The sequence below is a fragment of the Aquarana catesbeiana genome, linkage group LG13 (genome assembly GCF_042186555.1).
Source record: "Aquarana catesbeiana isolate 2022-GZ linkage group LG13, ASM4218655v1, whole genome shotgun sequence".
In the NCBI taxonomy this organism is placed as follows: Eukaryota; Metazoa; Chordata; class Amphibia; order Anura; family Ranidae; genus Aquarana; species Aquarana catesbeiana.
The window spans coordinates 51,528,499-51,556,056 of NC_133336.1; the positions used below are offsets into that span (position 1 = coordinate 51,528,499).

The 27,558-nt window shown below is 46.0% G+C and overlaps 1 protein-coding gene across 2 annotated transcripts in view; it reads right to left on the bottom strand.

Annotated features, from left to right (window-relative positions):
- Positions 1–26,575, bottom strand: part of KIF26A (kinesin family member 26A) — a 224,270-nt gene extending 197,695 nt beyond the window's left edge. For both annotated transcript variants that reach the window (XM_073609728.1, XM_073609726.1), the window contains exon 1: positions 25,888–26,575. In XM_073609728.1, the coding sequence (XP_073465829.1) occupies positions 25,888–26,022 (135 nt within the window). In that variant the 5' untranslated portion in view covers positions 26,023–26,575. The remainder of the gene's footprint in view (positions 1–25,887) is intronic.
- Positions 26,576–27,558: the final 983 nt, after the last annotated feature.

Sequence of the window (27,558 nt, forward strand, 5' to 3'; positions counted from 1 at the left end):
TGCACACTTATTATAGAATGTAAGGCTTTCTGTGATTGGAGGAGGAGTGACTGACATTCATCTGCCCCTTCTCCAACCACAATGTTTACTGAATAGATGAGATGCTAAGCGAGAGACCCACTGTGATCTGTCTGTTCCAACCAGTTCTGTTTAAGTAGCAAAAATGTCCAAAAATCATTTTTAGCCAGAGTTCAGCCTAAAATCGTATATATAAAATATATATATATATATTTGATCCAGTTCCCCCATCCACGCATTCAATGTAGATGGGGGAATCCTCCCACTGCGCTCTTGTGTTCTGGCAATTGGAAAAAACCTGACAGGGTGGTTGTATAGAAGTCGAATTGTAGGCTGACTTCTGTACAACCAAATGTATGGCCTTCTTAACTGATAACAGGCAAACCGTGTACAGTTCTCATCTTTCAAGAATCCTGGCAGAATAAACAAGTAATTTTTGAACTTATCAGATCTATTAAAACCATGTCAATATAGTATAAAAAAAAAAAAAAAAAAGGAGCAAATAAAATAACTTAATGGTTTACAGACATTTTCAGTGACTTAAAACTAAAAAGCACAAATCCATAGTGCATATTTGGTTTGTTCCAGTCTTGATATTTCTTTAAAACTAAAGTTATTTTTAAATAAAGTCTGGCATGATAATCTTGAATGGGCCATATAGTAACTATAGGTCTATATAATAAGCCTCATCTAGAGTAAATGTAACTTCTGTTCTTAATATTAGGTAACCTGAGACTGAAGACTCTATATACTCCCTCCATATACAAGAGTCCTCTTGAATTTCTTGCTTTTAGGAAGAAGATATTTCAGAAGCTACTCTGATTGCTGGTAGGGTAAATTTCAGAGGGGGGGGCATCTGGGATTGTTAAGATAAAGCAACCAAGCTAGACGACAGCTGAGCCCAGCTGAGCAATATGGACATCTTGGAGCCTATGTAGCCACCCATGCAAATAGATATTTCATATCACATGGAGCGTGGCCCTTGCATTAGCTTGTTGTCTTTCTTCAGCCTGTCTCCAGCTCCTCATCCCCACAAAGTAATGTGTTATTCTCAAGAAACAGACCAGTTAGAGCAAGCAAGGCTAGCTGTCAAACACTGAGAGCGACTGATTACTCAGCTAATCCCCAGGAAGACGGGATGTGAGCATGTTTGGAAAGCTCAAAGATTTACTGGACAACAGCTAAACCTATTCAGTAAACAGACAGTTACAGTGCTTGACTCCTCTAAATTGTATCCTTATAACGTGTGGTTCTGCTGAGACTAGCTGGATGTAGATAGCTCAAAATGTCTTAAAAGGTCGGTCAGTTACTGGTATTTTATGGATGGGCTCAGGTGGGCTGTAATACCTAATGGCTTCAGTGGGGAGAATTTCAATTCTCTTGCAATTGCGACACCCCTCTTAACGTTGGTAGTTAGTAATAAACTAAACAGTTCAACCAATGTTAGTTGATTATTTGTTCGATGCTGGTAATGGATTTGCTCTGCAGGGTAAACTGATCCATTCTGTGAACTGGTAAAAGGTGTCTAAACGCCTGGCGCCAAACCTGCAGGGCTGCATGCAGCCGTTTGCTCCAATCCTTGGAGCCGCTGCAGATACTAATCTACACTATAATGTCAAAAGTATTGGGAGGCCTGTCTTTACACACACAAAGTTTAATGGCAGTGTTGAAGATCCCTATTGGCAGTGGGACTCTTGTCCCGGACACACCTGTCCCAAACTGTTGAAGAACTTGGAATTTAGTAGATTCCCCTGCAGAGTTCCCCTTGCCACTATCCTAGACCTGGAATATGTATTGGCGATAGAGACAGCACTTGTACTGTCCCAGACAGAATGCGGTACACCTCCCTCAGTCGCATGACCTCTGGTGCCGCCCTGGTGGTTGATAAATATATATATGCCTGCAGAGGCATTTCCAGATTGAACCTACAACAGGTTTGTCCTATAATCCAGAGCAAGACATACTGGCCAAAAATTCCAAGCTATTGGACAGTATTCTCTCCTGTGGAGACCAAGCCCACTGAACTTTAGCCAACTTAGAGAGTCTGGCATCAGTGGTTATTATTTTCCAAATTCCTGAAAAGGAAGAATATCAAGCACCAATTTTTGCTCTGCAACACCCCAGAAACAGAGCCTTCCGGCAATGCAATGCCTGGATCTTCAAGTTCCAGACAGAGAATGAACCTTTACCAAGACCTGGAGTAGGGCTGTATGTAGAGAACGTGCTTTGACCTAAACACAGCTTCCTCTTGTAGAAATATATCAAAGGAACCCCTGAAATTGACTGCTTCCTGAGCAAAGATTATTGAGGTAAAGAGTATTGAGGTGTCTTCAGCAAGCCAGCACTGGGGCTAGATGCTTTGAGAATCCTCCGGAGCTATGGCCAACCCAAAGGGAAGATTCACAAAAAAAAGGCTTTCCACGTCAATTACAAAAATCTTTGATGAGCCTAGAAACAAACCGCTGCATGAAGATGTGCATTTATAGATTATTATGGCCCCTGAAATCTACCTCTTGCAGAGAGGTCTTCACTGAACAGTCTAGCCTATCTGAAACAGAAAGATGTTCAGCGGCTTGGGATCTTAAGAAAGACCTCATGTCCCTATTTGGCTTTGGAACTGCTACCATTTAATTGTCTCACAATATGAGCCCATAACTTCTGCTCCAAGAGCAAATGTAAGGCAAAAGACTGACAACTCTGTGACAGACCCAGACAGTTCCAAGAGGTGCACTTAACCTACCAGGTTTCTGCCGGCTAAAGATGGAACAAACCACCTTAGAGAATACTCTCAAAACCCAGCAGCCTCAGATGCCTCCCTCACCCAGATGGGGAAAGCATTACAGCATCTGGTATTCCCAGGCAGTCTCCTGTCTATATACTAACCAGACTTGATCCTGCTTAGGCTTCGATCAACCGAGATCAGGCATGATCAAGGTAATGCGGCCGCAGTCTAATGATAAATTAATGAGTCAGGAAACACTGCAATGCCAAACACCACAGTGGCTCAGATGCACCCGACACCACTGTTCATCATGAGGTGTGGACACCGCCAGATCCCTGAACCTAAGAGTGGTGCCCCTGCTTCCCCCAGCTGCCTCTCTTTTCTGGAACCATTTAACTGGTATAACAGGTAAAAAATGCAGCAACTATATTACCTAACCTAATATACAGTCCACCAAGGATGCAGGCCTAAAACAAATGTTGGTTTACCTCTATGCAACCCCTTAGGTATGCAAGAATCTAGGTATGCAAACATTCAGGTATACAAGTATTCTTGCCATTCATGCATTTATGTATGCAGTATAAGGTCAATAAGCACACACGCATGTACCCCCAGGCAAACAAGCACCCAGGCAAATAAAGCCCCTATGCATGTAGTCCTATGCAAATAAGCACATATGTATGAAGTCCCAGGAAAACAAGTACATATGTATGCAGCTTAATGTAAATAAACATACGTATGCTGTACAAATGTAAACATGCCAGCATGTGTTTAAGCAATATGCGTTTATGGAAGCATGTGCTTATGCAACTTTGCATTTAGGCAAAATATGAAAGCGTGCACTGTACATACGCATTCATGCAACATGTGCACATGGATGGAAACAAGCATTTTTGCAATAAGCAAGCATGCGTTTATGAAACGCGTTTATGCAATATTGCAACACGTACCTATGCACAGGGCCGGTGCTACCGCCAGGCAAACTAGGCAACCGCCTAGGGCGCACTGCTGCCTAGGGCGCACTGCTGCCTAGGGCACCCGGCCGCTGGTGTTCCTACTCTCTTCTCTCTGCAGCAAGCAACTAAGTCTCAGCATCAGCAGGCAGCTGCCGCTCCATTTGCGCACAGTGTCAGAGGCGCAGTGGCGGCGGAGGACTGTGTCTGTGTCCCGACTCCCGAATGAAAGGAAGCAAGCAAACATTCATCGATGGGCACTGGTAGGCTGCATTGATGGGCGCTGGTGGGCTGCATTTGATGGGCACTTCATTAAAAAGGTGGGGTATACATGGGCTGGACAAAGGGGGTGGAGTCAAGGGTGGAGCCAGGGGGCGGCAAAAATAGGTTTGGCCTAGGGTGTCAAAAATCCTTGCACCAGCCCTGCCTATGCAGACATGTATAAGCATGCATCTTTATGCAACCATGTATGCAAACAAATGCAGACTTACTATTCCTGCTGCAGGACTCTGAACATAACAGGAGTCCAATCTTCACCCATCACGGCGAGCTTTGTCATAAAAAGACATTCAGAGACTGGGTCCCACCTTAATCTGGGGTCCACTCCCCTGGACATGTATAGCACCCTGCAGGAAAGCACCTTGGTCAGAACAAACACTGCACAGGGTTCCATTATGCAGGGTCCAGCGCCGTAAGGCTGCATTACAGGCAAACCTCGAGGAATCTCCTCTCCTTCCAATGAGGCTCGAGTACCATCCATTTTGTCTGACAGCTTTTTCAAATGGATCCGATTGAAGTTCATGATTCTTAACCACTTCAATACCGGGCACTTAGACACCTTCCCGCCCAGGCCAATTTTCAGCTTTCAGTGCTGTCGCAATTTGAATGACAATTGCGTGGTCATGCTACACTGTACCCAAACAAATTTTTCATCATTTTGTTCCCACAAGCAGAGCTTTCTTTTGGTGGGATTTGATCACCTCTGCGGTTTTTATTTTTTGCGCAACAAATAAAAAAAGACCGAAAATTTTGAAAAAAAACAAGTTTTTCTTTGTTTCTGTTAAAAATTTTTGTAAATAAGTACGTTTTCTTCTTCAATGACGGGCACTGATATGGCTGCACTGACAGGCACTGATGGGCACCAATGAGGTGGCACTGATGAGGTGGCACTGATGATGGGCACTGATAGGCGACACTGGTATGCGGCACTGATGGGCAATCATAGGTGGCACCGATGGGCACTCGTAGGTGGCATTGATGGGCACTCGTAGGTGGCATTGATGGGTAGTTATGGGTGGCACTGATAGTTGGCACAGATGGGCATGTATGGGCACTGATAGGTGGGCACTGATGGGCACAGATGGGCACTGACGGGTGGCACTGATGACACTGATTATTTGCAGTGATGCCCCTAAGGGTGGTATTGCTGGGCATCACTGCAACATAATGGTGCCAATCAGTGCCCATTTGTGGGCACTGATTGGCACAGATTGGGCACTGACTGGGCACATGTGGATGGCCATGGGGTACATACCTGGCCATCCACATGTTGCCCCTTCCCTGGTGGTCCTAGTGGCGATCCCTGGTGGTCCAGTGTGGTGATCTGAGGGGGGGCTGCGCTGATAAACAATCAGCGCAGACCCCCCTGCCAGGAGAGCCGCCGATCGGCTCTCCTCTACTCGCGTCTGTCACTGATCAACGGCTCTTCCTATTGACATCGTGATCAGCCGTGATTGGACACGGCTGATCACGTGGTAAAGAGCTGGAGGCTCTTTGCCAAGATTGGTGTAGCAGTGTGTCAGACTGACACACCGATCCATCGATCGCCACGATGCGCGCCCCCGAGGGCGCGCGGCGGCATGTTATCCTGCTGGACGTCATATGACGCCCAGTCAGGATAACTGAACCACCGCCCGGCCGTCATCTGCTATGGGCCGGGCGGGAAGTGGTTAATAGAACTGTCCAGACCTCCAAGAGCTCATGTATCACATCAGTGACCACCACCTTGCAGATACTGGTGAAAAAAACTGAGGTACTTCCGGTATAGGAGGGGTTATATAGAGGGGGGACTTGTCTTTTGGGTGTGCCAGTGTCCATTCACCTATAGGTGGCATATAACCCAGACAGTATATTAATATAGCTACTCTGTGTCCCATGATGTACGATAAAGAAATTCAAAGCAACAGGATAGACCATGTTTCTCAAGCTAATTTCAAACAGTGTGTGTGATTTTTCATTTGGGAAATGACATTGATCCTAAAATCAAATGTTAAAACCACACAAAATTTTAAATGGAATTTATCCAGTCATCCAATGTACAAAAGAGTTTTTATAGAAATGTTCTTTCAAAAAATCTACTAGTATATGGCTAGCTTTAGACAGTTGTCCCCACTGGAAGATTTTACCTCTATTGCTGTTCTGATGGCAACTTATTTTTTTTATTACCGGGGATTTTGGTGATCAAGAGATTTGGAGAGGGTGAATTTCTTCAATTAGGGCACAGACAGCAATAAAAACATGACAATATTCTCTCTCCACTCTCCACTCTATCAAAATCTAAAGAAAGGTTTTGCTTTTTAGGTATATTTTAACTGTAAAATCTTCAAGTGATCCAGCCAATGTACAACTGGGTCAAGTAGCTGGAATTTAAAAGAAATGTATAACCAAAACTTAATTTTTGTTTTGAAGACAGTGGGGAAGTGTTAAGAACCCCTGTTAGGTTTTTATTGCTGTCTGCCTGGGATACTCCCCATCTGTCCTAGTAACACCAAGACAGAAAGCGATGAGAAATCCCAGGTTTTAGAGTTGTTATTGAAATAAGAGCTAAGGATAAATCAGACATCCCAACCTGCAAAAACTAACTCCCCCCGCTGCGAAAATTCTTTAAAAATATTTTTTTATATATTTTTTCATAGTGCTTCTGGGGAAGAGGGTAAGGGGTATGTGGCAGTGGATGTTGTCAGTATTTTTTTATTTGTATGTATTGATTTTTTTTACAATTTAATTTGTTTTTATTTTTTTTCACAATGCTTTTTGGGGAAGGGGATTGGGGTAGTGGACAGTGTTGGTAGGGCAGGGGGGAGTGGTGTCAGTAGTTTTTTATATTTTTTGCCTATTTTTTTTATCAGACTTGTTGGTAGGCTTTGGTGAGATATCAGGAGTCTAAACAGACCCCTGACATCTCCCCTTTGAGACACAGAATGGGACTGAGGACACAGATTCCCCAATCCTTTTCTCAGCATTGAAGATGAATGGACAGGAGACAGAGGCTCCTGTCCATTCATAAACTGTTTAGTATTCGCAGGACACAGGAGCGAGTGCTGCCCACTGTGTCTAGTTCAGAAAAGGAAGGGGCCGGTAAATTTACCGGTCCCTTCCTCCGCTCTCCATCCTGACACATCCCACCAGCAGCCGTTGGGAGAGGAGGGAAGCCAGCTGTGGGGGATGAGGGGAGGTGGAGGAGGAGGACAGGGAGCCACAGGAGAACACAGGGGCTGAGGAGGACACGGAGGGGGGCCAGAGAAGGACAGGGGGCCAGAGGAATGGCCGGAGGAGGAGCACAAAGGGAACAACCAGGAATGATCAGTGTGGCTGGAGGGACAGCTGTGAACACCGATCTCCCTGTATAGCTTTTTAGCCGACAGCCACAAGAGGGAGAGAAGGAGAAGCGGCTGTCGGCTAAAAAGCTATACAGGGAGATCGATGTTCACAGCTGTCCCTCCCGCCACACCGATCATTCCCCACCGTGAACCAAGGAACCATCTAGGATCGGCCCTGCAGCCGGGATATCTGCCGGCGCTTGCAGGTGTCAGGGAGCCACAGCAGAAATGTAGGAGACTCCCGCACCTCACAGGGGACTTTGGATGTCTGGTAAAAATTCTAATAAAGACACATGTTTTCATGACTTCTATGAGGGGATTCCCTTCACTCAAGAAATTTCTTCTCACTTCCTGTTGTGTCTCTAAGACAGAAGTCAAGAGAAAACTAAGCAACTGGACATAGACAGTTTCCCTTCTCTATCCAAAGTATCCAAAGACACCCCCCCTCTTCTAGGGTCCCCCCTTGTGCTCTTGGTTCCTCCTCTTCCCAGTTTGCCACAATAGGAAGCCGCTTCCTATGGGGGTGCACCTGCGGGTTCACTCTCAAGCTGTGCTGTGCATCTATATACACACAGACGGCACAGCTCTGCCCCTCATAGGAATTGATTGACAACAGTAGGAGTCAATGCCTCCTGCTACTGCCTCTCTGCCCTGTGAGGAGAGAGAAACCAGCGTTGTGGCAGACAGGCATAGCGCTGGATTGAGATTGATATTAGGCAAGTATAAAAGGAGGTGAAGGGGCAATCCTTCCACTGGAATATTTGTATCCTTAATGCAGAGAATGCATTAAAGTGGTCCTAAAGGCTGAAGATTTTTTACCTTCATGCATTCTATGCATGGAGGTAAAAAAAACCTTCAGTGTGCAGCTTCCCCCTCAGACCACCTGAGCCGATCCCAATCCAGTGATGTGCACAAGAGCAGAAGCTCTCCCGGGTCTCTGCCGCCTCATTTGCTGAGACACAGCAGCGGAAGCCATTGGCTCCCACTGCTGTCAATCACAGCTAGTGAGGAGGGAGCGGGGGGGGGGGGCCAAGCCGTGCTCTCTGTGTCTCAGGCACACAGAGGCAGCTTGGGAGTGATTATGTACAAGTGCTCCCAGAGCAAGCAGCTTGTCATGGGGTCAATCAGCAGGGGTGAGGGGCCAGGAGTGCTGGAGGAGGACCAGGGAAGAGGACAATTGGGGCTTACCTCCACCGAGCAGGTAAGTATGACATGTTTGTTATTTAAAAAAAAAAAAAGCTGAACCTTTCCAAACCCTTTAAGGTAAAAAAATGTTCTGCCTTTAGAACCACTTTAACAAGCATTTAACCCTTGTAGCATATAGAGGCCACACTGCAAGGGTAGTTGTGTTGTAATTCCTGGAGATCAGCTTAAAGTAAATCCCGATTTCCTTCCATAAGTAACTGCACTTTGTACTGTTTGCCAAAAAGTCTGTTAAGGTTTTACTATACACAGAGTTTTTAACTCGTGATTTAATCACTAACATACATCAAATACGCAGAATCTATGCCTTATTAAATGCAAGTAAAGAACTAGGTGCATACTAAACTTGAAAACCTGCATAACATAAAGGAATAAGATTACAGAAGTGATACATGCAGGTGACAAGTTACCAACAATGGTAACAATGCATTCGCAAAAAAAAAAAATCTCAGAACCCGAAAACCCCAAGTTGAAGATATTCTGCAAATACAATACAAGTTATGTATACTAATATAAGTACAAGGACCTAAAATGCAAACACTTCTGACTACTACTAAGTGGGTTGAATCAACGCCTGGTTTTGAACACCTCCCAGGGACTCCAGAAACCAATTCTCCCCTCCAGAGTTCTTGATTCTGCCCTTACCAGTCATTACTTTCTGTCTGCTGGTTTACTATCAAGCAGGGAGACCTTTGCAATGACCGTTGCCGTTCTGCCTACAGAGACCTCACTCCTGAACTCCAAGAGATTTTGAAGAAGTGTATGAGTGACTGAATCTGTCAATACATAGCCAAAGTTGAACATTTCATAGTTACATAGTTTTTCATGCTGAAAAAAGAGAGTTCATCTACTGTAGTTCAACCAAAAGGCAAAAAAACGGGGAAAAAACGACATATACAGAACCCTAAACCCAGAGGAAGGCAAAAAAACCTTAAAGCATTGTCCAATTTGCTTCACTGAAAAAAAAACAAAAACACATTCTCCCTGATCCTCTGGTGCAGGACCTCGAAACAAGTAGAGATCACTGAGGTAGTGCTGTCTACTTTAGTGATTTCCAGTTTCCAGAGCATCAGCCAGGTTTGGTATATACATAGTTACATTTGTTCAAGTTAAACAGAACTAGAAAATATCCATATCTATAAAGCTACTGGAGGTGGCGTACTACCCTCTCTCTTGGCAATGCTTTATAAAGACATAATTTGGAGCAAAAGGAGCCCAGTCCGAGTGTTGCCAATGGCCAGTCTTGACTCGGAAAGTCATAGCTGAATCCTAATTTCTCTAAGCAAACCCACATCACACCCACCCACAATAACCCAGTTTGTCCTGGTGTCCATTATCATCAGGACAGCAAGCAATGGAAAATGCAAGCTTTAGACCCCTTTCACATTGGAGCCGTGTTTGCGCTTTAGCAGCACTTTAGCGCTGTTTAAGCAGTGCTTTTCGCCCGCTAGTGGGGCGCTTTTAACTTCAAAGAAGGGGTTCAAAGCGCCCCTGTTGTGGCACTTCCGAAGCGATTTTCAGGGGCTTTGGAAGCGCTGCCCATTCATTTCAATGGGCAGGTGTTTTGGGAGCGCCGGGTACAACGTTCCCAAGCCGCACCAAAGATGCTGCTTGCAGGACTTTTCCTAACGTCCCGCAAGCGCAGCGCCCCAGTGTGAAAAGAAACACTAAGATGAATGGGAGGCGGTTTTCAGCCACTATTTAGAGGCTATTTCTAGCGCTAAAATGCCTGAACACCTCCTCTGTGTGAAAGGGGTCTTAGGCCTCATGCACACAGGATGTTTAGTTAACTCTCCTAGAAGCCAGGAGCATTTTTGCAGAAAAAAATGCCTAGAGCTTGTAAAAGTGTCTTAAAGCGGAGTTCCGCTTAAAAAAAAAAATAAAAGTCAGCAGCTACAAATACTGCAGCTACTGACTTTTAATAACAAGACACTTACCTGTCCCAGGGATCCAGCGATGTGGGCGAACGAAGTCCCGCTTGTCTCCCCCTCCTCTCTGCGGCGCCGGCATTGTCACTGTGGGCACGCTGTGACTGGCCAGGCAATCATCTGGACCTGTGATGTGACCCAGATGATTGCCGAGAGGGAGGGGGGAGAGGTGATCTGACTTCCGGCTCCACAGAGCCCCGGGAGGAAGTGGGAGCTGGAACCCTCATTTTTGAGGGTTTCCACTCCCCCCCCCCAAACAAATGACATGCCAAATGTGGCCTGTCAGGGGGTCACCTTCCTTAAAGCGGAAGTTCCATTTTTGGGTAGAACTCCGCTTTAAGGTTTTACAAGCTTTCAGGAGCCTTTAAAGCCGTCAAGCTCTTGGGCATTAATTCATTTCATTGGCCAGAATAAATAATTTTTTCTGGTCATTGAAATGAATTAATGCTCATGCACTAATGTTTAACAGCTTTTAGAAGCTGTTATCAGCTTTTAGAAGCTGTTAGCTTCAAACTTTTTTCTGCCCAAACTCTGCTGCTCCTGAAAACACTGGCAGGGTTTTTTTTTCCTGCCTCTAACAGCCTCTAAAAGCTCCTGCCACTAAACTCTGCTAAAAGCCTGTGTGTGGATGGACACATAGGCAAACATGGGGGGGGCGTTTAGAGACAGGAAAAAGAAAACGTCAGCTGCCCCTAGAAGCAGCTGTAAAAACGTCCTGTGTGCATGAGGCCTTATGCCCCATACACACGAGTGGAATTTCCGTCAAAAAAAGTGTGATGGGAGCTTTGTGATGGGACCGTGTGTATGCTCTATCCAACTTTTTCTGTCTGAATTTCTGCCAGCAAAAGATTGAGAGCTGGTTCTTTATTTTTCCGACAGAAAAAGTTCTTGACGAAAATTCCGTTCGTCTGTATGCAATTCCGACGTGCAAAAAACCACGCATGCTCAGAAACAATTCGACACATGCTCGGAAGCATTGAACTTCATTTTCTCCGTTCATCGTAGTGTTGTACGTCACCGCGTTTTTGATGGTCAAAAGTTTAGAGAACTTTTGTGTGACCGTGTGTATGCAAGGCAAGCTTGAGCAGAATACCGTCAGAAAAACCATCCAAGATTTTTCCAATGGAAATTCCGCTCATGTGTACGGGGCATTATAGTTGTCACCTGTTCCAGTGACAACTTTGGAGAGACTTCCTCTTACTTTTCTGCCACCCATCCTGCATCTGTATACTGTTCACTGTAAATATTAGAGTTCTGTTAGGACCACTTTAAAACTTTTTGATGTTTAATAAATTTGCCCACCAGAATCAATCTCTCACCTCCAAGAGCGTGTGTGGTACTCATGTCTACCAGTGGTGTTTTCTCCTTGGACTTATGGGTGAAATAATGAATGTTGTTCTTTTACACAGACCACTAATTTATATAGCTTGCTGTGCCCCTACCAGGTAGATATAGACATCCACTATTAGTAGGCTTCTACTGACTGCCACTGGGGTGCCTAGTTGGTGCGAGTGACTGTACCAATCTAAGAGGGGGCACATGGTCTGTATTGTCCCCTCTCTGCCTGTGATATGTTCATGCATGAGTGTGCCTAGAATTTAGTGGGCACATTTTTAACTGTTAAGGCACAGGAAAGGGCACATGTGGCTTATCAGATCATAAGAGCATTAAATAACATACGCCAGGGATCTGCAATTAGCGGACCTCCAGCTGTTGCAAAACTACAAGTCCCATCATGCTCTGCCTCTGGGTGTCATGCTTGTGGCTGTCAGAGTCTTGCTATGCCTCATGGGACTTGTAGTTCTGCAACAGCTGGAGGTCCGCTAATTGCATATCCCTGACATACGCCAATACATACGAGGGCAGTTCAAGTCAAACCTGGATTTTGGAGTTTTAATAATAAAAGAACAAATTTTAAGGAGTGGAAACTGCATTTATTTTTTTAAAATGCTCCCCTGCTACATTTATACACTTATCCTAGCGTTTAAAGTGGGAGTTAACTCCCATCTCTGACTTGTACCTATAGGTAAACCTATAAAAAAGGCATACCTATAGGTACTGTAGATACCTCTTGATTGTGCACCGTTTAGGAAATACTTACTGTATATTCAACTGATGACGTCATCTGCGCATGCGCTCTGAAAGAATAGCCACCCGGATCGTTCCTGCAGAGTCCTGTGTCGTAAACGGCGGCTCCCCAGCACATGCCAGTCACACAGCCAGAGTCGCGGACCCGGAAGGAAGACAGGTGAAATGGAAGCGGCCTCCAGCGGTGACAGTGCTTTGCTGGAGGGCTTCGTTTTCAGGTAGGTGTCACATAATGTGCTAGTATGTGCATTATAAAATTACTTTGCAGTTCAGAGAAAAAAAATTAAATATCACCCATCGGTTTATCGGTTTACTACTGCTTTAACTAATGCCTGGAAAGCGTCGGCATAGAAAGATTTGTCAGTACACCTGAACCATCCTAGAACCTAGGATGACTGTGTTTACTATTCCCACAGAAAGTGAGGCCCGGAATGAAAAGAGAAAGAAGAAAGTAGTGCAGGGCCGGGCCTGACAGTGTGCAGAGGGGAGACAACAAATGGTTAAGCAGGAAAGTGTGAAAGGAAGGGGATGGTACAGCTTGGAGAAGACAAAGTGACAGGAGCGGTACTTTTTAAGGGGGAGGCGGGAATTCCAGGCAGCAGAGGAAGGGGCAGAAAGGAGGAAGCAGTTTCCTAACCCCCCCCCCCCCTGTTGTTGGTTTGTTTATTTGTCTGTTTGCTTTTATTTCTTTCAGGTGCAGTGAAATCGATTCCGTGGAGTGGAGTAACGCCGTGGAGTAAGCAGTGGAGTAACGCCGGTGTTTCTTGTCTTTGATGGTGTCAGAAAACATACGAGATGGAAGTGTTGGGGGGCTCATCGGTAGTATGTGCCCCTCTGGTGTATTCCAGTTAGAACAGTTAGCTGGAATACAGTAATGGTTGCATTGCGAGAAGAGGGTTGTCTCTGAGCTGGTGTGATACGGCTGGAGGCCTATCATGGAGAAAAGGTCCTGCAGTGTAGTGATGGAAGATGTGTGAAGTTCGGGGTGCCGTCAAAGACCAACAGACTGAGGGTGGACAGTTGTCGTTACAGATGTTATATGTTAAAAGTTTTGAATTATTAATATTTTGTTAATAAAAGGCTCCTATGGCCATTTATACTCCAAATTCAGGTGTGGTCTCATTAATTTAGAATGGTAAGAGGGGGATTGTGGAGTATGAGTGGTTGGGCAGTTTAAGAAGGTTGGGGACATCTGGGCTACACTGGTCAAGATTGGTCTCTTGTGCAATTTCATGACAGGTTATGCATTGATTATACAGGATCAGGCGTTCCACTTGCTGAATGTTCACAGGAATGATTGCTGTGGGCTGGGAACCACCATGGCTGGGATCGCCACTGACGGACGTATGGCCATCTTTGAATGTTTACACCTGTAGCGCTGATAGATTTGTGATCTACCAACTGATAGGTAAATTTAGTAAATTGCTCGTTAGGGGAGTTGGATTTGCCTCTGTTCCAGCTTGGCAGACATTGCGTGTGGTTTCACACTGAGCCGATGTGTGTCGCTGTTACCATTGGCTAGTGTTGAAAAGGCAACGCGTCGAAGCGTATGGGTGCTCCTCTGTCCCAGAGACAACTCGGTGGAGGTGGTCCTCCGAGTTGCATTCTTGGAGAGGGTATTTATGGGACAGACGCCATGTTTTGGGGTTCATTTTCAGCCACCTGCTGGCCCTCCTGGCCGACAGGTATGCGTTAGAGTGCTACCTCGTGGTCCTCCGTTCCAGAGGCCCGCCCCGCTGCGGTGCGTGTGTGGGCCCAGAAGCCTGTCTGGGGCCTATCACAGCAGCCGAGGAATGGTCCTGAGCTGTCTATCCAGAGTGAAGAAGCTGGACAACCGAGAAGATCCCAGGGGAGGACCCGTCATGGAAGGATCACGCAGAGTGCTGGTCTGGAGAGGGGCCTGGTGACTCGGTTGGAGGACGTATCCTAAAGTAGTCTTACTGCATAGTACTGCCGGGTTGGCTTAAAGGACTGTGTCTGACATTCACCGTAAAGTTTAATGCATCCTGTGGCAGAGGATTGTACGGATTTATTTCAAGCAAGTCTTTGGCAGAGACTTTTGTTCGTGCTACGTACTGGCTGCTAGGCAAGTGAGAGAGGCCTATCCAGGTGAGCAAAGATTGTGTCCCACAAGGGGATTGCATCCGATTATAATATTCAACTTTAAAGGACATTCTCAAGAATCCTAAAGAAAGGTATTTGAGCTTCCCTGTAGCTTCCCTCCTGCCTCTTTCCTGCTACTTCCTTCGTTACTTGGTTCAATAAAGCATTGAAAACGTATTCAAGTGTTGGTGCTTATATCATCCAGAGGTAAACTCAACGGAACCCTAGACCCGGTGCCGCTGAAGCAGGGGTGTCGAGAGTGAAGGTAACAAGCCCGCTTTAACCAGCAGCTCCACCGAGAGTTATTGCTACACACCATTTGAATGTTTACATCATTTAAATCTCTTACTGCAGCTGGATGTCTCATTGCCATACTGTGCTTGAAGTCTTCTGTAGATATCCACGGGTTTTACGCCTTCGTTCACAAGAAACTTCATCACCACACGCTATTCCATGCACGCACTAACACTGTTGCCTGCCATATTGACACACAGTCTCTGGACTGGCCCATGACATGTGCGACGCCATAAGTAATAAGACACACTTGCCACTTACTACTGCATGTAGTACCGCCACGCTAGCATCCTTTTTATACCTATAAAATTAAAAGTCCCTGTTTAACTTGAACACCCCTCGTAGATATCCTACATACAACAAAACTCCTGGTGTCAGTTTCCTAGCACAAGTTATGAAACAAAATATCAAATTTAAACTGGTCAGAAAGGGAAATGAATCACAGCACTCCAGTCTGCAGCAACTATTATTATTATTTATTGCACATTTGCAGGGTCACCTCAGACATGCTTTTGCTCTTTTAAATGCACAATATGTAATTTCATGAGATCTTACCAGTCTAAACATTTTAGGGTTTGTCAACCCACTTTTATTTAACGCGAAAGTAAAAGTTCAAACAGTAAACTTTCCCACACAGGGGTTTTCACTATTAAAAGAAATAACACAAAAATAATGCCAAGCCACTTGGCTCCCTCTTCAGCCATGCCACTGCGCTTTTTTCACTGGTCCCTCAGACCATCTCACCCAGCTCTCCTGGCACACCAAGCCTGTAGTTACTGCACCCTGCTGCACAGGCCCACTCCTGGCCTCTCAATATGGAATCTCCTGGTTCTCTCACACCTCCTAAACTAGTTGTCCTGGATTTTCCAGTCTCCCAGACTGGCTTAGCCGCCCCAACCCTCTCAGCCTGTTGGACATGGAATTTTTCCACCAGCATGGAGTGCTGTCTCTTGAGTGGAGCACCCGTTCAAACAGGAGCCCACACCTGTCCCTTGATGGGAGTATGCCCGTCCTATGGATGTAGGACATGCCCATCTTCTGAAGGAAGCCTTGAGCGATGGTCAGGCCTTGCTTATAACAAGTGTGCACACCCACACAACCGGCAGGTCTCCAGTAAGAACTAAACACAGGATTGGGGACTTCTTTCCACCCAAAAAACATTCACGGTTCATGCTTTTTTTCCTCTAAAATAATAAACACGTCATACTTAGCAGGCCCCATTCTCCTCTTCTGGGGTCCCCAGTTGGCACTCCTGGCTCCTCCTCTTCGGGAAGTGCCCCTATTGGAACTTGCTTCTTATGGGGGCACTCGTGTGGGCTTGCTCGCGAGCCGTCTTGTCTACATCCATTGACATAGACAGGGTGGCTCGGCCCTGTCCCCTGCTCAAAGGATTTGATCGACAGCAGCAGGAGTCATTGGCTCCTGCGGCTATCAATCTGTGCAGTGAGGCCGGACAGAGCCAAGAGAGCCACTGCTCTCATGCACATCGCTGGATCGAGATGGGGCTCAGGAAGTAAAAGGGGGTGGGGGGGGGGGGGACACATGCAGCACAGAAGGTTTTTTACCTTAATACATAGAATGCATTAAGGTGAAAAAAAATACAAGGCTTTACACCCTCTAGGCTCTAGTCCATGATCTAACAAAACCCAGGGAAAACTGAAAGTCCGGTCTTCTCTGTTCAGACTCTCATCCTGAAGCCCCTCTAGCTGTATCCTTGAGAATCCTGTGTCTTCTGCCTATACTCACACAGTGGCAGGGCCTAGCATATAATCAGTGACCCCCATTTACACAAACATTTGGGATAATCCTAGCATCCAGACATAGACCTGGCCTTGGAGAACTATTGAAGCTTTTAGATGAAACCACTAATCCCTTGATTTATAACATTATTAAGCTTTGACTGTTCATAGTCTTGCATGCTGACCTAACTGTCTTAATTTCAAACTTGATGGCAGCAGAACAAGGCTATGATATTCACCTCATTTCTCTGTTCTGACTTAAAAAAGACGGGTTCCATTTACTAGGTTGACATAGTTCCAAGAAGTTTGCACCTTAACAAATGAAATAATATAAACCTATCATATGTGAAACGTCATGTACACTAAAGTGAAACAATGTAAGAAATTGTTTAATGAATATCGCCTAGTAATTAGCAGTGGAAAATTTGCAATGTTGGCACCTGCCGTTTTGTTTTAGGATTCACTTGGAAAAAAGCATTGCTTTATCCAATCAGTGATTGCTGAATATCCACAAAGGCATGATGCTAACAGGAGACAAATGTAAATAATGATGGCCTTTTGTCTGTGCTCCACCCCGATTGTCAATCTTTTTTTTTGCAGGGAGTTTTCTTGTGTAAGCAGCATGCTACCCCTATACAGATCACAAAAGAAAAACACGCGGGACAATCATTGATTTACAGAGAATCTTGAAACTCCTCTTAAGGCTCCATTCACACTAGCCTTTTTTTTGAGCTCCTAGAAGCGATTAGCATTTTCTTTCTGCTCCTAGAAGCTAAATAGTGTTATCCTATGTGTCCATGCACACTACTTTAGGCTATTAGCATTTTTTTTGAGCTTCAGCATCTAGGAGCAGAAAAAAAAAAGTTTTTGTAGAGTTTCTTGGCAGAAACGCTCCTAAACGCTATGAATCGCATTTTGTTTTGGCTTTATTTTTTCCTTTTACCGTAAAAATGCTAATAAAATGCTAATGCACCTAAACGCTTCTAAAACACTACTAGGAAAAGCTATTAGCAGCATTTTTTATCAAGCGTTTTTTTCCAGCGTTTTTTTAGCTTAAAAAAATGTTAGTGTGAATGTAGCCTAAGAGTCCCTGCTCCAGTTTCTACCTAAGGATAGTGTACAGGTTTAATGCACAAATGTATCCACAAATGGTCACACAAAGGAAATACAGAGACAACACTAACCAGAAATTGAAAATTGTGAAGCTTGGTGCTGCCCCCTTCAGACCTGCTGTGTTAACTGCAACCCTGCAGGAATGATAAATATGATACAGCATATCCAAACCAGGGATGGGCTGAGGAATAGGCAGAAGAGGTGAACACTCTTCTCCTAATGACTGACTGCCTATACAGGAGATGCATACTAACAATTTGGAGGCTACCATACCTGACCTTTCCTTTTAAAATTCTGAGAATTCATTTCCTTTTTTCCCCCCATTGACTTTAAACTTTTAAAAAGGTGGCATTACAGCTTTATAGATGCTTGGCCACGTTCTCTGCAGGCTGCTAGCCCAGAGGAAGGTCGGATCAATCATGAACAAACAACTGGCCCTCTCAAGTCTGCGGGCAGCTTTGGGGCAATGCGCCTCCCCAGACAGAAGATACATAGATGATTGTAGATTAACAGATTTTGGCTAAACTGGACCTAGAGGGGTGGGGAGGGGTTAATTGCAAGCACTTGGTAATTGCACTTTATGAATTAAAGATGACATTGATCAATACTTCATTGGTATTTAAAGCCTTCCTAATATTTGCCAAGTTACTATACCATGATACCATTGTATACAATGTAACCTTCTGTTCATTATTCTTTTTTAGGATAAAGTGAATGCCAGTACCTGTATAACATATTTCATATAATACAAATGACCACTTTTTCTCTTCTTGTAAAGACATTTCTATCCAAAAGTGTTTTCATTTCAAATTGCAGTGTTCAGATATGAAAAGCCTTCTCTACTTTGCGATCCAGTACCAGTATCTGGACCATCAGCGCCATCTACTGTCCATGGATAAGAATGACACCTCTATTCCCTCTGGTACCCCTGGATGCTGTTATGCTCTCTGATTTTGTCTCAAGCTAACAGAGGATGACAGCCTGCAGTTTAACCCCAGGCTGAGGCACCTTTTCATGGTGCACTTTCCAATGAAAATCACACATTTGTCTGATGCAGATGAAATTTTAAAGTATTCTATCTATGTAACAAAAATTTAAACTAGGTTGGGAAAACGTAAAATGCTTTAAAAATGCAGAGTCTTTTATATAAACCTGTCAAGAAGGCCCATTACAAAGTACATTAATAGTTAAACTGTTGAACTAGTCTAGAGGCTGGCTAGATATGCCTTTGTTGGCGGACATAACTACTGACAGGCTGGCATGCATTAGGACAGCAAATCAAATGTGGGCCCAGGCAGAACAGCTGGTCCAGTACAGGCTAGCTGTATTTTAAACCCCAAAGCAACAGTATTGTAAAAATAAAAATGTAAGTATATAAAAGAAAGCCTATACAATCAATGCATGTCTTTTAGGGTTCTATGAAAGGACTTGGTATTATATGCTGATGTGTGATTAGCAATGACAGTAGTAGGATGGCCTAGGTAGAGGTTGAATGATGGCTCAATAGTTTTAGTTTTGCCATCAGACCACACAGTTTAGAATTATATTTCAAATGTCTGGCTTTGGAACTCGAAAAAAAAAAACAGCCAAAATCCATCCAAACAAGGCTATCTATCCACCCACTGTGCCATGGCATTGCAGCCAGCGTAAAGCAATCCCAGCATGCTCTCTTCTGGTAGGAACACTGTGATTGGTAACAAACAGCAGCCATACTATGATCTATTTAGTATCACCCAGTGTATCTTGGGTTATCACACGTCTTACACATGGGGGAGATTTACTTAAAGTGGCGCACTCAGAATCTGGTGCAGTTCTGCATGATAGCTAATCAGCTTCTAAATTCAGCTTGTTTAATTAAGCTTTGACAATAAAACCTGGAAGCTTATTGGTTTCTATGTAGAACTTGCATGCTCCAGTTCTAGTAACCCCCCCCCATAGAGTTTTGGACTTGATCACCTGCAAGGTTCAAGCAGTTTTCATTGCATTTCTTGTCACAGGTGAACAGTATTCGTTGTTTGTGGCTCCCACACCCACAGATGTTGCAACAATCAAATCTAAACCCTGGGTGTCAGAAGTTGGGTACCTTATGTTGGTGCCCATTATTAAAGGGGACCATGGACAAAAAAATAAAAATACCAGTTGGCTGAAATGCACATTTTGGACCAGAGCATCTACACAGACCCACAGACAGGTTTTAGGTCATAAATATAAAAACTTCCCAACAGAAAAAAAAAATAAAACAGGAATTAGAATTCAGACAATAATTATGCAAATTTGTCTCTCTGTTCATTGCTGGACAACACATAATGAACAGTCTTAACAAGCAGTATATGCAGGAAAAGGGGTGGGCAGAAGCCCCGGGTGCAGCGTGTATTGTAGGGATGGGGGGGGGGGGTGCCACAAGTTCCTTCTCTGACAGAGTAGTGACAGTGGCGGGGAGAGGAGGGAAGAGGAGGGAAGAGGAGGGGAGAGGAGGGAAGAGGAGGGGAGAGGAGGGGAGAGGAGGGGAGGGAAGAGGAGGGGAGGGAAGAGGAGGGGAGAGCCGGGAGGAGGTGCGGTCTGTGCTCTCTCCCTCACTCCTCCTCCTCATAAGCGTGCATCTAATGAAGGGGGGGGTTCAATTTGGCTTCTTTGCACTGGGCATTGGATGATCTTGTCCCGGCACAGAGTACATTGATGCCTGAATCACCGAGGGCCTACCTCACAGACTTTGGCTCGGGCCCAGACAATTTTAGGAAGTGTGCACAAGGGACAATACATCACACATAATTGTTCCTTTAACATACCCATATTGTTTTTTTTTCCTTTTTCTGAGCTTACTTTCTTCTATTGTTGAAAATACATTTTGAGAACACAGTGAGGCATAAACGCTTTTATGGAACCACTTCATAAAGCCGATCATCAAAATGCACAATTTTGAGCAAGGATGATATTGGATATATTGGAAGCACAACTGTTCCTATGAACAATGGGATGAGCAATATGTTGTTTCCAAAATTAGTGACAGAAATCGAATCTCTATGGGCACTTTCAGCGCTGTTCCATTGTTAAATTTAAATGCCTTATAGGCCATAACAGTGTTGTAATATGCTCTGGTCATGCCACAATTAACCGGCCCAGCATGGGCTCTGGATGGCGCATGTCGCTGCGAGGCCAGAAGCCCGTACAGCCTGGGCAGATTTGTCATACAGATTTAATCCAGCTCAGTGGGACGGCGATGGCTCCACACATTACATGGTCTGTTGAAGCCATTACATTTGGTTTCCCCCCCTTGATACTCTCAGTATAAATAATACACCTGTGCTATTTTAAAAGTGGCATTGTCTGTCCCTTTGTGCGCAAATTTTGATTAGCATGCATTATTCAGGAGCTTGGCTTCCTCTGGGAGCTCCCAGGAATGTGGATCTGTCATATCTGGGGGGTGTGAGGGTGATTATCCATACAGTGAGAAAGAAAAAAAAAAAAAAAAAAAAGCGTCCTTGTAAAAAACAGAATGAGAAAAACATGTGCTCCAGTCATATGTGCAGTCGTCTAAGTCTGGATGAACGCTGTGCATGCACACTCCTTAATGGTCAACCTTGGGGCAGATTGTGTAGCCCTGCTGTCACTCTGTGGGACCTGAGTATGCGTGTCTGGTTTAAAGATTTTAAAAAGAGATAATGAGACACTCCAGCATGGCTCTAGCAATGCCCTAAAGGCCAGCGCAGCAGCGAAGGGGTTAGCCAGAGCTATTAAAATTTAATCTGTTCTACATCTAATACATCTCTTCTTCTGCTTCGCTTCTCCTGAGTTGAGTGCATGGATGAGGCACCAGCGCAGCGTGGCCTTTCAGCGCCCCTAGTGGAGAGTTAAGTGTCTGCAGCCTCAAGGCAATATTAGAGGCAGATTGTAGTCATAGGAGCGCAGTCTGCAACCAGACTGTGAGATGGGAGGGTGTACCAGTGGGTGGAAACATACATGGTATCATCTCTCAATATTGCTTTATTCAGCGGAGTAGGACAAAGAGAAAATAACTCATAGCAACCAGATTTCAGTTTACTATCGCACTATTTTCTTCCCCATCGCTAAGCCAACTGGACTAACCTTAACGTGGAACTTTAGTGAACAAAAAAAAAAACTTGGTGAACAGCCAGGATTTTTTTTATCACGGAAGAGACACATTATAAGGGTGATTTACTAAAACTGGAGAGTGCAAAATCTGGTGCAGCTCTGCATGGTAGCCAATCAGATTTTAACTTCAGCTTGTTCAATTAAGCTCTGACAAAAAAAAAAACTGGAAGCTGATTGGTTTTCCAGATTTTGCACTCTCCCGTTTTAGTAAATCAACCCCATGTCTCTTCTACATTAAAATGTGTTACCGGCCTGTCTGCATGTGCAGTTCATTCTACAAATTTGGCATCTATCGATGAATGAACTCCCATCACGCGCAGAAGTGACATCATCTTGGTCAGGCCAATCGGAATGCGGAAACAGACCGGCCGAAGATGCGAGGGAGCTGTGGGACTCCGCAACGCTGGAGTGGAGGCGAGTATAGTTCTGCTTTAATATCAGTAACCCTAATGGATGCATGTATAAAATCACATTGCAATCTCAAGTACTGGCTGGTCTTTCATAGGTCTTGTAAATATCGCACCGCCTCCTAAAACAGACTGGAACCTTATCTTACCAATCCTCTACACAAATGAAAATAGAAGCTATTTTTTTTTTTTTTTTTTTTACAGATTTGGTTGAAAGCATGCAAAAAACAGCCAACTCTTATTTTCCAAAATTGCTGGTTTATAGACGTGCTACAGCCTAAAAAGCAGTCGGTTTAGCCAAATACAGACTGCCCTCTAGGGCTTCTTAGAGCTCATCAGTGCAAGATTTGGGTGTCTACAGTTTTTTCTTGGAGCCCCATGGCCCATGTCACAAAAGTCCCAGACTGTTGAAACTTAAACCAGAGTTTTGGGGATGGGGAAGGGAAATGCAGACAAGAAAGGGTAGGGGAGGAGCAGGTTTAACATGGCAAAGGGGCACAGACAAGATAGGAGCTGATGCCCAATACCAACCTTCAGCGAGTACTTTACAGTAACCATAGACAAAGCCTACCAGATGCCTGTACAATGTACCACATAGATACAATTATGAAGAAATACAATGTAACAAACTCTAAACTTTGCACAAGCACAGTCTATCTGCAATGTAAGAAGGTGTCTTAGCCATTCCACACCCTCTTTCCCCCCAGAATAATCAACATTAAAAATAAAAGGAATAAAAAGTTCAGGGAAATGTGGATGTTGATTGATGGAGAGGGAAGGGCCCTGGCCACCTCCCTGTAGGTATCTACTGTCAGACTTTCATACCCACATTATTAACTCTTAGCAGGCGTCAGCTTCCCTGCAGGGGCGGCAGCAGCGCAGGTCCCCAAAGGAGGCAGAGCTGTGCGCTCTATTTGCCACAAGCCTGCTAGGCTGTAACAACTTCTTTAAATATTTCATATGATTGACTTAATGCTGGAGTGAGATCACTCCTCCACCGCCAGCATCAGGTATAATATGTAATGGTGCTTCCATTACCCTGGCAAGACCTCAAGAGTGTTTTATTAATATGACGCCATGCGCAGAGGACTACGAGCCCCCGAATGCCCTCTGCTTTGGCATACAGGCACTTGCAGTCCCACAGCCACACCTTAGAACAGGACAGTCAGCTGCTGGTGACCTACAACTGCCACAATGCCTTTGTACAATGCTGGGACTTGTAGTTCCACAACAATGGCCATCTTTATACAATTCATCTAATAAAAGGTGACTCAGCTTACCACCATGGTGGTCTTAAACTATTAAAATGCAAAAAATAAAATTAAAAAAAGATTTTTCATTTGAAAGCCAAACAGAATGCTAGCCATGTGTCTATCACCTTCTGTGTATTATAAATGAATCATTTGCTGTTACACCTTATATGTTCATCCTTTGTCAGCTTTTAAGACACATTCATATTGACCTGATTACTATCTAGGACTCAGAAACCCTTTGATAAAAATAAGGACAAAAGTTGCATTTTGCAGAATTACTCTAGCAATAAAAGAAGAAAGCTCTGCTGGTAACGTTACAATGTAATACACCATGTGTTTAACATGTCATTCAATCTTTATTTATTACAGGTATTTATATAGCATCATACTAATCATGTCTTCAAGGAGCTTACAATCTATGGTCCCTGCCTTACATGTATACATATACTAGGACAAATTTAGATAGGAGCCAATTAACCTATGTCCAATGACACAATCAAAGCCATCTATGCACGTATGGTGTGTATAAAGCAGCAGGTGTTCCAGCATTAAAAAAAGGGCTGGAGCACGTGCTGAGAAGCTGCCAGCAGCAACATCAAAAGGGGAGCCGAGAGCCTCATGAGAATCCTGAGCCACTGGTGTCAGATGCGGCGATAGAGCGATGCTGAATGGCAGTGTGCGCTGTCCATGGTGCTGAAACCCCGGTGTGCTGTCCATTGTTCTGAACCCACCACTGTGCTATCCATGATGATGAACCCATAGTGTGCTGTCCATGGGGGTGAACCCCTACTGTGCTGTCCATGATGGTGAACCCCCAGTGTGCTGTCCATGGGGGTGAACCCCCAGTGTGCTGTCCATGATGGTGAACCCCCAGTGTGCTGTCCATGGGGGTGAACCCCCAGTGTGCTGTCCATGGGGGTGAACCCCCAGTGTGCTGTCCATGGGGGTGAACCCCCAGTGTGCTGTCCATGATGGTGAACCCCCAGTGTGCTGTCCATGATGGTGAACCCCCAGTGTGCTGTCCATGGGGGTGAACCCCTACTGTGCTGTCCATGATGTTGGCCCCCTCACTCCATGGGAGCTGTCCATGATTTTGAACCCCTCAGTGAGTTGTCCATGGCGCTGAACAAACCCCCACCCCTATCTTACTGTGCATGGTGATGAACTCCCAGCGTGCTGTCCATGGTGGTGATACCCCTCCCTTTCCTAGTGATGTTCATGGTACTGAACCCCAAGCCTACTGTCCATGGTGCTGAACCCCTAGTGTTCAGATCAAGATGATAAACCCCCCAGAATGCTGTCCATGGTGGTGACCCCCTCTTGTTATGTTCAAATTGCTAAACACCCAGAGTGTTGTGCATGCTGCTGAACCCACATGGTGCTGAACCCCTAGTCTTCTGTTCAAGGTGCTAAACCCAGAGAGTGCTGCCCATGATGCTGAACCCTGGGGTGCTGTCCATGGTGGTGACCACCTCTTGTGATGTTCATGATCAGGATACTGAATGCCCACCCTACTGTTCATGGTGCTGAACCCCTTGTGTTCTGTTCAAGGTGCTAAACCCCAGAGTGTTGTACATGGTGCTGTCCACGGTGGTGAACCACTCTTGTGATGTTGATGGTGCTGAACCCCTCGTGTTCTGTTCAAGGTGCTGAATCCCTGGAGTGCTGTCCTCAGTGGTGAACCCCAATGTGCTGTCCTCAGTGGTGAACCCCCAATGTCCTGTCCTCAGTGGTGAACCCCCAGTGGGCTGTCCTCAGTAGTGAACCCCCAATGTGCTGTCCTCAGTGGTGAACCCCCAATGTGCTGTTCTCAGTGGTGAACCCCCAATGTCTTGTCCTCAGTGGTGAACCCCCAGAGTGCTGTCCTCAGTGGTGAACCCCCAATGTCTTGTCCTCAGTGGTGAACCCCCAGAGTGCTGTCCTCAATGGTGAACCCCCAATGTCCTGTCCTCAGTGGTGAACCCCCAATGTCCTGTCCTCAGTGGTGAACCCCCAATGTCCTGTCCTCAGTGGTGAACCCCCAATGTCCTGTCCTCTGTGGTGAATCCCCAATATCCTGTCCTCAGTGGTGAACCCCCAATGTCCTGTCCTCAGTGGTGAACCCCCAATGTGCTGTCCTCTGTGGTGAACCCCCAATGTCCTGTCCTCAGTGGTGAACCCCCAATGTCCTGTCCTCAATGGTGAACCCCCAATGTCCTGTCCTCAGTGGTGAACCCCCAATGTCCTGTCCTCAGTGGTGAACCCCCAATGTCCTGTCCTCAGTGGTGAACCCCCAATTTGCTGACTTCCCCACCCAGCGCAGGTTACAGGTTGCTGCCAGAGCACAATACAAAGCGGTGAAAAGTCCCGGGACTTACCTTCCCTCTCCTCCTCAGCAGGTGGCTGGTAAATCCAAAAATGATCTCAGAGTCCAAGCACAGAGCCCCCAGCTCCAGCAGGCTGGGGTTCTTCCTCTCCGGGGCGCCCGATTCTGGGGAATTCTCGCAAGCCATATTTGGGGGTTGGTGAGCCGAATCCAGCTCCCTGGAGCGGCGCAGGGACGCGGCTATCCGTCCATCCTGAGCTGGGAGCCGGCGATGTGTTCTGTCCAATGCAGAAAAGAAAAGGAAAAAAAAGCCCAAATCACTTGTATGTGAGTGAGCTCAGTGTGTGCACCCCTCCCCCCTCACTGTCCCATCATCACACCGGCCGGAGGAGCCCCCATCTATCAGCAGCGAGGAGCGAATACCATCCCTCCATGTGATCATCAACTCCTGGCAGCGCTCACCGACGCCACCTCTACAGCAGCGCTCCGCTCCGTGCATAGAGGACGCATACCATGCGCTGGGGGAGCCCGGCTCTGCCGGAGGAGCATGGAGGCACCTGAGGAATGGAATAGCACTTTAATTGTGTCCGCAGAGCTCAGCACATGGCATGATCCGTGCTGGGGCAGGAGAAGTACTGAGCCGGCTGGAGCTGGGCTGAGCCTGTGCGGAGGATTGCCTGCCTTGCATAGTGTGCCTGCCTGGGACTCCCACACTCACAGCACATCTCCGCTAATAGCTGCCTGTCAGAGAACAGCTCAGGAGCCAATCCCAGCAGGGCTGTCCTCAGGCCGTGACGTCACACCAGCAGATAACCCTACTGGCAGAGTCTTCATTGTAAGCCAAGCACATTCCCTGCCAGGCATCTGTCACTGCTGTCCCTGGTCACTGCTGTCCCTGCTATCTGCTGTCCCTGGTCACTGCTGTCCCTGCTATCTGTTGTACCTGGTCCCTGCTATCTGCGGTCCCTGGTCACTGGTGTCCCTGCTAGCTGCTGTCCCTAGTCACTGCTGCCCCTGGTCACTGCTGTCTCCGGTATCAGCTGTCCCTGGTCACTGCTGTCCCTGGTCACTGGTGTCCCTGCTAGCTGCTGTCCCTAGTCACTGCTGCCCCTGGTCACTGCTGTCCCTGCTATCTGTTGTACCTGGTCCCTGCTATCTGCTGTCCCTGGTCACTGGTGTCCCTGCTAGCTGCTGCCCCTGGTCACTGCTGTCTCCGGTATCAGCTGTCCCTGGTCACTGGTGTCCCTGCTAGCTGCTGTCCCTAGTCACTGCTGCCCCCTGGTCACTGCTGTCTCCGGTATCAGCTGTCCCTGGTCTCTGCTGTCTCCCTGGTCTCTGCTGTCTCCCTGGTCTCTGCTGTCCCTGGTCACTGGTGTCCCTGCTAGCTGCTGTCCCTAGTCACTGCTGTCCCTGCTATCTGTTGTATCTGGTCCCTGCTATCTGCTGTCCCTGGTCACTGTTGTCCCTGCTAGCTGCTGTCCCTAGTCACTGCTGCCCCTGGTCACTGCTGTCTCCGGTATCAGCTGTCCCTGGTCACTGCTGTCTCTCTGGTCACTGCTGTCTCCCTGGTCTCTGCTGTCTCCCTGGTCTCTGCTGTCTCCCTGGTCTCTGCTGTCCCTGGTCACTGGTGTCCCTGCTAGCTGCTGTCCCTAGTCACTGCTGTCTCTGGTATCAGCTGTCCCTGGTCACTGCTGTCTCCGGTATCAGCTGTCCCTGGTCTCTG